This window comes from Pteronotus mesoamericanus, unplaced genomic scaffold (genome assembly GCF_021234165.1).
Source record: "Pteronotus mesoamericanus isolate MK-2021 breed Mesoamerican mustached bat unplaced genomic scaffold, CSHL_Meso_final contig_182, whole genome shotgun sequence".
NCBI lineage: Eukaryota > Metazoa > Chordata > Mammalia > Chiroptera > Mormoopidae > Pteronotus > Pteronotus mesoamericanus.
Genome location: NW_026555078.1, coordinates 25917264 through 25930108, shown reverse-complemented (window position 1 = coordinate 25930108; position 12845 = coordinate 25917264). Strand labels below are relative to the sequence as shown.

The window sequence follows — 12845 nt, the reverse complement described above, 5'->3', positions numbered from 1 at the left end:
CCTTATGTCCTCTGACTGACCCTTGTCTATATGTTCACAGTGCCAGTTGTGTTGTAATTAGTAATTTGCATGCCTGCCTCCCCATTAGACTCTTCCCCTACTACATCTTTTTATTTTCTGACCATAAAAGTTACACATTTTTATCATGTAAATTCAAAGTGTAAAATGCTAAATGACCCCTCAAAACCCACTCCCAAAGATGGCTCTTATTAACATAAGAGAAGGAACTGTAAATTATTTCTCTGAATTTTTTGGATTTTCAGAACAGAGCAGTGCCTACCACATAAGAGGCCTCAATAAGCAGTGTGAATAAATGAATCTCTAAATTGAAGATGGCATAATTGGCTGTACCTGACGATCATGAGTTGTAGTGATGAAATCATGCAGGATAAGGAATATGAAAGTTCTTTGAACACCAGAAAGCATAATGTAAGTACAAATTTGTGTGATCAGTGACTAACACTCCTGGATATCATTTTATCTGACTCCTACTACCTGGCAAACTTGGTTCCAATGATGATCATGATAATGATGATGATGATGACGGCTAATACTTTCTGAGTATTTTTCACGTCCCAAGCACTACACTAAGTGTTTCACCTGCATTAACTCATTTAATTCTCCTAACAACCTAAAAGGAAAAAGCTATTAATTTGTCGTTTTTTTTTCAGCTGAGGAAGCCAAGGCACAGAGAGGTTATATAACTTGCCGCCCAAAACCACAGAGGTAATAAGTAATACAGTCAGGACTTAATGCCAGCCACTCTAGGATCTGAGTTCACACTCTTAACCACATCACATTGCTGTCTCCTAAATATAGCTCTGATGATGTGCCCAGGATGTAACAAGAACCAGGTACTTCCCACTCTTACATTGCTTTTTGCTCTAGTTTTGGAGTCATAAGTAACTGGATTACCTCTGTAATCCTCTGTTCCCTCACACGTAAAATGGTGATATTAATGGTTCCCATCTCAATCAAAGTTGTTTGTGAGGATTATCTCTAACACTGCTTCTGGTAGCGGTGTGAGACAGAGGATCACACCTGGAGCCCAGAGTTAGTGAGTGATTGCATTGCAACGGATGCAGCAGTAGAGAGAAGCACAAGGCCCACACTACAGTAGATACAGCTACTCCTAAGCCAGGAGGAGTTAAGCATCTATTAACACATACATCTATACAACTAGATTGATGCCGAGAACCTATCATAGACTCCATGGCCATGTAATTAGTTCAGGCTCCATGAAGAGAATGACCATTCACAAGATGGAATACTCACTTCTTATTCACTCAACTTTTTTGTGTTGGCCACTACAAATGGTAGCAGTGGTTGATGGTTATACACACCGGACAGAAGTCAGAATGGAAACAAAAACCTACAGTATATCATACGTGTAACAGCAAGGTATATGAGTAAAGTACCATGGAAGCAAAGAGAAAGCCACACTGACAGGTGCTTAAAGATGGTGCTTGGATCTGGAACAGCCTTCAAGGCTTGTAGAAGGCTCAATCCAGCTTTAGAAGGAATTTCTAGGCCGTGTTGCAGCTCTGGTCCAGCTAAGTGACAGTAAAATCATGCCAGGCTCAGGGCTCTGTGGGAGTCATAGCCACTAAGGGTTTCTGGGGAAAGAGTATTAGGTTAAACCTCTTAGGTCATTCAACTCCTAGGCCAAGCTACATCATTTGCAAAGCCCCTAAGAAGACATAGATCCTTTATTCTGTCCTAGAGAAGAGAAATGACGGCATAGGCAGTGACTTCATACATAGACTAGTTTCATCAATGAGGAGGCAACTGGAACCCAAACCAAACAAACAAATAACACTCAAGCTAAATTAATGCAGCATTGCCCCTAAGCTAGGGACTAAACACAGAAGGTACAAAACTGACAAATCTTTTGTTAACTTGAACCAAAAAGCTATACTAACCAGCAATGTTTTGCAAGGCAATCTTACACATGTTTTGAATGCCAGAGAAGAGGATGAGCCTGAATGCACATACGGCTGGCTGAGTCATTGGTGTAGGGCCTTGAAATGGCATCGAGGAACATCTCTCTAGAATAATAACATTAACAACTTCAGTTATTACCACGTGGTAATAAGTCTAGAAAACAGGTTTGGGGAAAGTGTCCTCAGAATCAAAAATAATAAAAAATCAAGACATAATAGATGTGATGAGCCATCTGCAAAGGTAACTCACCCTAAGAAATGTTTTATGAAAGTGTTTGCAGAGAAACTTAGGAAGACCTGAGCCCCAATGCTCTTAACTAAAATTAACCATGTATTTGATGCCCCTGTACCTTTGCATGTGTTGTTTCTTCTGCCCATTTCTTTTTTTTTAAACATATTGAAAATTTATTTTTTTTTAATTATTTTTCCATATACATTTGTCTCTGCCTTTCCCCTCTTCTGCCCATTTCATCTTCCGTTGCTCTTTTTCCCCCTTTCTCCAGTCTATCAAATAAACATTTTTTCTTTCAAAATACAGGCATCATATTTTCTCAACATGTGCCTGAAAACAGAATGAATCATCTTCTCACCCCTACTACTTTAATGCTCTGTGTACATTATCTCCAGCATCACCTACTACAGTGCCCAGCCCTATTGATATTTATCAATTGAGTCGGCCAGGGGAGGGGAGGAGGGCTATGTTTCTTGCAAGAGTTGTGTATCAGAATCTGTGGGTGGGGGAGTTATGGTTTGCATGGTTGGCATATTGAATATTATAATAGATTTAGGGCCATGATAATGTACATGAGCCATGAGATTTCTATGTTTATTAAAAGAGAATTCTAGTTTTGTTTTTTAAAGAGAAAGAGTGGTTTAGTAGGGAGACAAACGTGTAAACAAAAACGTGCAAATTGCTATAAAAGTATACACAAGATTAAGAAGTGTAGTATAAAGCAAAAAGGGGATTAATTCCCCAGGTGGGGATCCAAAAAAGCTACACAGAGGAGGAAATGATTGATTGACCTGGGTCTTATGAACAAAGTTTACCAAAGGAAACACCAGGCAGAGGGAACAACCATACCAAAGCATGGACATCGTATAACATTGTACATATTACTTTGTGCTTCCTCTACCTTTAGACACAGTTCTAAGGGTCTTTACATGCATTAGCTCATTTAATGTTGTCATCAATCTTTGAAAGTTTATAGTGTTATCAGTTAGGTACCACTACTTGAAAGAGACCTAAGATAACAGGGGCTTAGGTAGGGCAGTTTGTTTCTTTCTCCATAAAATGTCAGGGTCTCAGACTCCTTTCAGTAAACTGCTCTAGAAGCTAGTTGTGGCTTCATGGTTCAGAGTATTGGCTAGAGCTCCAGCCATCACACCCACTCTCCAGACAACAGGCGAGGGGGCATAGGGAACTCAACAACTGTCATCTTACGTAGGTTCTTACAAGTTTCCACATATATCTCATCATTTCCAACATAGTCTTATGACCACAAATAGTTGTAAAATACTCTGGGAAATACATTCTTTATTCTGGGCATCACTTCCTCAAACAAAATTTGGGAGTCCTATGAAAAAGGAGAACGGGAGATAATTTGCAGTTTCTGTCACATACTCTTATTTCCATTTTTCAGATAATGAAACCAACGCAGAGTGGCTGCATTCTTTTCATGGTACATTCAGGGATTTCAAATAGTTTCTTTTGGCTTATGAGTTACGCGTAGAGTGGGAAGAATGAAGGTTAATGGGGTGTAAAATGGTATGATTTTAATTCTGACTACATGATCAAAAAGCTAATGGGCAGTGAAATGCACAAAACCCAGGCAGCACTAAAATGCATTAGACATATAAGCAATCTCAAAGCTAGATAAGTGAGAGCTGGTTTGCGGATCTGAGAGATGGATTTACTAATGGGTCAGTAATTGGGAAGTAAATTGATTCAATACGGCATTGCTGGTTGCAGTGGCAGATTACATAAAATTAGCTAAAAGGACAACAAAAATTATCTGACACATTTGTCAGTTTAATTTTTTTCAATGTCTACCTCTCAACAATAGTTCAATAAAAAAATAATTTGCATTTAATGCATTCTGATTAAAGTAAAATAATGCAATTATTACCTCACAAATATCTTGATCCGATGTTAAAATGAAAAATATCTTTAAGTAACATATATACATAATTGAAATCAAGTAGTACCTGTCGAACAACTGTTCATCAACCCAACCTACTTTTTGTACACTTCTCTGAACCCATGTGCTTCAGAAGACTGTATGTCAACTCCAGCCCTATAGGCAGTGAATCATGATTGGGTCAGTTGGTGGTAATCACATTTTTCTTGCTCATGACTATTTTAGGCAAAGAGTTAACAGGCAAAGAAACAGTCCCTTTTCCACTGGACATTGGTGAATGTGGATATGATCATTGGCTGATTGCAGTCATCTTGTGAACTTGAAGCTGAGAAGATGAAGACTGGCAGAGCAGAAAACTGGAGTTTGCGTTCTTGTTAACCAAACCCTGAAAAACTTCCAAAGTATGAGGTAATATGTTCCTTATTTGGTTAATCTGAATTGCGCTGTTATTTGCAGCCAAAGTATACTGATACTCCACCACAAGGTAAGAACAAAACAAAAAATCCCAACAATAAAAATAGCAGTCCCCTATCCACTCCTCTTCTGCCTTTCTGTCTTCTCCAGAAGGAACCACTTTAAACTCTTAGCCATTTCACTAGGTGATTTATTTATATGCTTCTAAATAATACGCTTATACTGCTATTTTCTTGATTTATTCATAGAAAGAACATTGATTTCCCACTATGGAAGAGAAAAACTAGTAATTTGCACACCCCTTCTCTTCCCTGCTTGCAATAGAGTTTTATAACTTTTGATTAAATAGTGCTTACATTTCTTTTCTTATAAACCATTCATTATCTCTTGGAGTTAAAAATTATTCCCCACACCCTTTTTTTTTGCATGGTTTTCCATGTGCCTGTTATTAGCTCTTAAACTCTCAAACAGAATTATAATGTACTACTAAAGTGATTTTTACCTTATTAAAATTTTTCATCTGGTCTACTCTTTCCCTCCACCTGATTTCATCTTCTCTTCCTCTTTTATTTCTAAACCCACTTCCATTCCCTTCTTCTGCCATACCAGGCAACAATTCTATGGTGATTAATATGTATTACTGTACATTCTTGCAAAACATACATTTTTTGTATATTTTATATTTATATAAATGGCTTTCCCACACATGCATTCTATTTCTTACTATTTTCATTGGGTACTGTATATTCATGATCAAACCATATGGCTAAAGTGGACATCTGTCGTTTATAACTATTGCAGAATACTTAGTTGTGTACTTCCACTACATTTTTATCTATCCTATCTCCCATGCATGGATATCCGGGTTTACTCCAACTCCATAACATCACAATGCTCAGTAATGGAACTGTATAAAAATATCTTTGGGTTATTAGGGCACACAGGCATGCATATTTTCTTCTCTACATTAGCTGCATCTGTGTCTACACTCCCATCAGAACTACATGAGGATTTCTATATGCCCACCCTCACCATTTGCTATTTAATTTTCTAATTTTTCTAGTTCTGAAATGTATAAAGTGATTGTTTTGAATTTGCATTTTTTCTAATTACTAAGGATTTTGACAATCTTTGCATTTCTTCTGAAATTTGCCTTTTCACATCCTTTGCTCATTTTCTCATTGGCATTTTTTCCCCTTGATTTGCAGTTCCTTCTGTAGTCTACATTTAATCACTCATTGACTTCAAATCTTTTCTCCCTCTCATTCTGTTATCCATCTATAGATCTTTTGCTACTCTAAATATTTAATATAATCAAATTTCCTTTGTTTTTGCTTCATGTCATTTACCAGCTATAGGTCAGATATATTCGCCCACATTTTCTTGAGTTTAGTTTTAAATCTTCATCAATACCATCTAATATAAAACCCTATCATGCCTTTATAACATAGTCATATATCCACGTTCTGTCTCAGCTTTATTCACTTGCATTGTTCCAATGCCATGTCAGTTTTTAATCCTATGATTTAAAATGTCATAATACATGCTAGTGAATATCCCTTTTATTTTTTAAGTTATTCATGGACCTTATTCTTCCATACATATTTTAAAGCTTAGGTTCCTCAAAAAATCCAACTGGAATTTGGTTGGAATTACATTGGCTTTCAGATTAAATTTAGAATGTTCACTTTTACAATACCGTCATCTCACTAGAAGCATGCAGTGTTTATTGGATTATTTTGTATGTCTTTTATTAGAATTTTAAAGTTTGCTCCAAATAGATTTTGTATATCCTTGGTTAACCCCTTTATACTTTGCTTTTGCTGCTACTGTAAAATATTCTTTGGACTTCCATAGGCTGACCCTATTCTGGCAGCTTTGCTGAACCTCTGAATAGTTCAAATAGTTTGTTAATTGTTAGATTTTCTAGGTATGTATCATTTGCAAAGAATTGTTTTCCTTTGCTCCTCCAATCCCGACACATTACAGTTCTTTCCTTATAGTATGAGCCAGAAACCATACTGATAGGTTTCCTCATTGAATCTTGGTCTTAAATGGAATGTATGTTTCTTCACTAATAACATTTACTGTGTATTTTTGGTATATAAAAAAAATCTATCGATAGCTTGATGCTTATGTTTTTCATAAATAGATAAAACCCTACCACGTTTCCCTGTATCAATCAAGATGGTCGTGACTATTTTCCCTATGGTCCATTACTGTGATTGGTTTTCTGATGTGGAGCCATCAAATATTCCTGAGATAAAACTTACTTGGTCATTTTTTAAAATACACCACTGGATCTGGTTAGCTGACATTTTCAACTGTGAATATATATTCGTAAACAAAATGAACCTAAGCTTTTTCATTTTCACCTGGTTTGGAAATCAACATTACATTAGCCTTAAATTTCATTTTGTAAACAATGAGGACCACCACCTTGGCTTTTTGGTTCATAATTGACGTGTGTATGTATGTGTATATATAGGCTATAGCTTTATTCAGATAATCTGGATATCATACAACCCATCTATTTAGTGTACAATTCAATGGTTCTTTGTATGTTCAGAGCTGAGCACCCATAAATATGATTTTAGAATATTTTCATCACCCCTAAAAGAAATCCCGTACCCTTTTCCAATACTTCCACCAACTTCCCGATCACCCCCCGCTCCCACATCCTTCCAGCCCTAAGCAACCACTATGTTTTCTTTATAGACTTGACTACTCAGGACACTTGATGTAAATGGAATCATACAATAGTTGTCCTTTCATGTCTAGCTATTTTTACTTAGCATGTTTTCAAGGTTCATCCCAGTTGCAGCATGTACTATATTCATTCACCATTATTTGTCATCCAGATTTGCTAATAAGGTGTCTAATGCACATTATTTTTGCTCCTAAGTGATTGTTTTTCCCCATCTCTTTGGAAACTTTCAATATTTTTGCAGTTCTAAAATTTCACAGTGCTATGCCTTCATGTGGGTTTTTTCATTTATTACACTTGACACTCTGTTGGGCCTTTCAATTCGAACACAAATTCTGGAATAGCCTCTCACATTATTTCATTTTAATAATCCCTTCTCCACTTTAAAATTTAAAAATTTTTTAATTTTGTAAAATTGTTAATCTTCTGTGGCCTTTATATTTTCTGAGTTCTACTTTCAGAGATATTTCTTCATCTGCATCTTCCAACTACTTTTGAATTTTAAATATTTTTAAAAGCACTGTTCCAATATCCCTGTTTCATTTCCTGTTGTTTTTTAAGTGCAGCTTTTCCCACTTACAACATAGTTAGCACTGTCTCAATCCTAAACATCTTGAAAACATGGTTTCTCATTGTTACATAGTCTTCGACCAAAAGAGCAAATATTTTAAGCAGCATGAAGCATTATCAAGTCTGTGTTTTTGATGTTTGGCCTAGGAAGGAGCGGGAAGACAGGGTCGGTAATCTAGGCAAGAATGACGACTTATCTAAGGCACTAATGGAAGGGTAAAGGCAAAGTGACAGCTGACAGATTTTAGGAGGTGGGATTGCACAGGACTTGGTGAAAGACTGGTTAGGAGAAAAGAGAAAAATACAGAATTATCCTCAGGGTTATAGTTTGGAAAACAAAAAAACTAAATTTCTCAAAAAAAAGGGATGATAAATTTTGAGTATGCTCAACAGTGAGTTACGTATTGCTCAATCTCAAGTGAGTTAAGCTAGGTCATAGCCAACACTTATGCTGCATTCATCTATAGAAAAATAAAATTTCCCCCAATATTAGTCTCAGAAAGTCATTATTAATATTTAGAGAGAAATGGAAAAGCTTCTAAAGTAACATTTGTGTTTTTCATGACAGTATTTCTAATGCAAAAGATAAAATATTTATAAATATTTTTACAAATAATTTGTAAGAAGATATTTTTATTTTTAATTAAGCATAAGAAAAGATAGCAAACCTTTAGAGAAATTAACTTCATAACTAAGATTCTTTGGAGAAACATTTAAAAGTGTGAAAAATCAGCAGTAAACAAAAATTCAGGTTTAAGATTACAAGTGAAACACTATGGAAGAAAATTTTATCACAAAATATGAGGGTATTTTGAAATAAAAACAACCATTCTGCTATTATCCTTTTATTTTCATATAGTCACTTTGAGTTTCAAAATGAATTTTGCAAGATAACTTTTTCATCAGTAAAATACCTATTTACTGTTTAGCCTACAACATTATAGATGTGAATATTATTAAATTTTTTTATTAAATAGATGCAAATACTTTTATTTCAAAAAGTGTTTAATTCTATTTAGACTCATTAATATATTTAAATACTCCAATGTTATCTATGTACATTAAAAAAGTAGGAGCTCCTCAAGTGAAGAAAAGTCTCATTTGGTTTTTTAAATAATAAAGATGATTTAAAATGTAAAAAATTGAGCTTAAAAAAAAGATAGCCCAAACCACCTGTTTTTTTAAATTCATACCAGCCATCTACTTCTAAAAAGTCCTTATCAAAGCTATTTTTTTTAAACCCAACATTTACTTTACTAACTCAACAGATGGGTTTTAAAAATGAAAAAAGTAATTTTACTTTCAATTCACTGATTATATACTCAAATGGTGCCTTTTAAAAAAATACATAAAGACTGAATTAAACCATTTTCAACATTTTTCCAGGACTGTTTGCTAACTGCCTTGTTTTTACATATGAGCTTTAAACATGTCTTTCATAGGCAGTACACAAAAATAATTATTTGCAACTATAAAATCAAGTGAACTTTCAACATAATATCACTGCTTTTTCCTTCTCTTATAAGAATCATTACTATGAGTTCGAACTCGCTGGTACACAGAAGATGATATTTTCATGCTGTCTTTCTTTGTAAATGTCTTCTCTCTTGCTCCAGGTTTCCAAAGTAACAACTGTGCATCTTCTCCTCCTGTTAGCAAAGAATCATCCTGCATATTCCAATGGAAGGAACGGACTGTAGCAGCATGCCCTCCCTTAAGGCTAGTCACATGGATCAATCCTGATGTAGTACAACTCATTAAGTGAATAATTCCTGTGTTTGTTCCTCCAACAATAAATAATTTGTCCATCTTTTCATGATATAGGCCACCGATCAAATAGTCCAAAATACCTCCTTTCAGATTAATTACTTCCCTAACATCCTGGATGTTCAAACATGTAATTGGTTCATCAGTATCCAGATGATTAAGATCCCACAAACAAAATCCTTCATCATGTGTCATGCAATATATCTGTTTATAATCTTTCCCCGACCAACCAATATGGCTTACTGATGAAACTGAGTTACAAGTTGTAACCAGTGCATCCTCTTCATTGTCGGCACTAATATCAAATATATTTACAAGGCCATCAGTTGAACCTGAGACTACCATGTTGGGATTGCTGGGATGGAAACATACTTGAGTGATATCATCACTGTGTGTTTCTGAGTATGCACCAAGTGGGTCTTTAGTAGCAGACAAATCTTGAGAATTCATTCTTGCATCCCAAAATACCAATAATGCATCATCATCAACTTTTTCTGTACCAGCACAAATTACATGATCATTACAGTTGATATCAAAACTGATAAAAATATTGGAAGGGTAACCCTTGAACAGCTGGACAGGTTTTTTACCAGCTAATCGAGCATCCCAACATTTTACAGTGCTATCTGTACATGATGAATATACAATGTCACAGGAATTTGCAAATCTGACTCCATTAAGAAGTCCAGGATTTCCACTAAATTCTCGTAGTATATTTAACCTTTCTTTATCATATATTCTGATTAATCCATTAGAACATAAAACAGCAACCAAACTTCCTTTTTCCACTTGCACAGTCTTTGATGTGTCTATGCCAAGCAGGTAAGTAGGCTCTTTAGTTCCTGAGGAACGTTTAACAATGTTCAGATTAGCAAACTGTTCCTCAATCTTCTCCATATCAGGAGTCGTATCCAAGGGCAGTAAAAATCTGTAATAAAAATATAAAAATTAAAATGAAATCCACAGCTTCCCTAAAATTTTAATTAAATCAAGAACATTTCCTTCTGAGAACTGACATAAAACAACAGATAAAACTGATTTTAATACTGTAATCATTTCCTACCATGAGGTAACTAAGTTACCTCCTTCTATCTTTTTTCTCTTAAAATAGAATTTCTTTTATTTTTTAACTGTACTTTTCCCCATTACCATTTATTCTCTTTAAATTCCCCGTCCCATATTCACTCTCGAACATCAATTCTACTACAGATACTTTGTGCCAGTAAGAGATTTAAAAAACATGTATATATACTAAGTAATTGTTTTTCAGTTCAAACCCAATTACTGGGCCTACTAACGTCCTGAACATTAGTAAGGACCTCCACTTTGGAATCATCTAAACCTGGTCCCAGCTGCCTTCCACAACTTTAGAATCTAAACATAAATGTGTAGGGGGGAAAAAAAGTGTCCCCACAAAGAGGTCCATGCCTTACTCCGTGGAATCTATGAATATGTTAGGTTACATGGCAAAGAGGAACTGAGGTTGCAGATATAATTAAGGTTGATTATCAGCTGATTTTAAAAGGGGGAGATTATTCTGGATTATCTTTATGGGCCCAATGTAATCACCAATGTACTTGAAAGTAGAAGGAGGCAGAAGATGAGAATCAGAGGGAGATGTTCTTCTGGAATAAAGGCACAGAAAAGATACAGTGCAGGTCTAGTCAAAGGAGGTCAGTAAGTGGGTAGCCTCCAGAAACTGGAACAGACTAGGTAGGAAACATCTTCCTTTGGTGCCTCCAGATGGATATGTAGCCCTCAGGATTTGTCTACTACTAAAGACCCACGTGGTGCATATTGAGACATACATGGTGATATCACTCAAGAATGTTTTGTACTTCTGACCTCCAGAACTATGATAAATGTGTGTTGTTTCAAGCCAAGTTTGTAGTGATTGGTTACAGGAACAAAAGGAAACTAATACAGCAGAGGCTCTCAATATGGAATACTGGAGAAGTGGTCCTTAGGCAGTTGCAGCTTGTAAATGGTGGAGCTAGAATCTGAACTAGGCATTCTGGTTTAGGGATTGTGCTCTTAGCTGCCACAGTAGATTACCTCTCAGTGATAGGTTGTATGTATAATGAGTACAAGGCCAGAAAAATATGCATGCCAAGTGACTTTACTACAGATTTTTCTATCTTGCTTTCAACCCTGAATATTCTAGCCTAACTCACAAATTCACAATTTCGTTGTTTTTTTAACACAATTTACTGGGGTGACATTAATTAATAAAATTATATAGGTTTCAGGTACATAAGTCCATAATACATTATCTGTATATTATATTGTCATACTTTCGTTTTTAAGATTAAATGATTTTTCTGTTGCTTTAGGGATAGGTTTTTAAGTGTTTGTCTTTTCATCTTTAAAAGAAGTGAGTACTGACTCAAGAATTTTCAGAAGGATTAACTGAAATGTGTTCAGCATAATGTCTGGCATATCGTAATACACATTCAACAGATGCTATATAAAAATTACTGGCATTACTATTATGAATACCACTAACAAAACATGGGGAAAAATTTGGATCTATCAGAGTGGACCCAAACAGCACAATTAGAACAATGGGCAAAAAATATTAAAACATTGGATTTGAGTTAAAAACAGGAGTAAGTATCCTCTCTTTTATTCTGAATATTTAAAAATTTACAAAAAAGTTGTATGTACACACACAGCCTTTCACCTCCTAGGTTCACCACTTGTTAACTTACCATTATTTTGCCATGTATAATGCACACTTTTTTGCCCAGATTTTTGAGAAAAATAAGGATGCACATTATACATGGGTATAATGATTACATGTCATGGGCACAATAATGGGTATAATAATCCCATGTATAATGCACACAAAACCATGGGTGCACATTATACATGGGAATATATTATACATGGCAAAATACAGTATTTGCTTTCTGTCTCTATAAACACACATGCACATACATTATTTTTGTACTATTTGAAAGTTAATTGCATACAATATATAATTTCACTCCTAAATACTCTGGCATAGTGCACCTCCTCAAATTTTTTTTTCCTTGACACTGAATTTTTTGAAAAGTCCAGGCCAGCTGTCTCATAAAATGTCCCATATCCTGGATTTTTCTAATTGTCTCTTCACAATTAGATTCCAATGTAACATTTTTGGCAGGAATACTTTTTACATGAGACTAGATACTTTTCATTCATCACATCAAGAAGGAACCAAGTTTGATCACTTGTTTAAAAGCAGCGATGTCAGATCTCTCCATTTTAAATGTAGATTCCTTTCCAGCAGTTAGTAATCATGGAGTCATACATTGAGACTGT

The 12845-nt window shown here is 35.3% G+C and overlaps 1 protein-coding gene across 1 annotated transcript in view; it reads right to left on the bottom strand.

Annotated features, from left to right (window-relative positions):
- Nucleotides 1-8635: 8635 nt before the first annotated feature.
- The window catches only part of WDR89 (WD repeat domain 89), a 40056-nt gene continuing 35846 nt past the window's right edge, over nt 8636-12845 (bottom strand). Inside the window, exon 3 of the mRNA XM_054567457.1 lies at nt 8636-10467. Within this exon, the coding sequence (XP_054423432.1) occupies nt 9273-10436 (1164 nt within the window). The 5' untranslated portion in view covers nt 10437-10467 and the 3' untranslated portion in view covers nt 8636-9272. The remainder of the gene's footprint in view (nt 10468-12845) is intronic.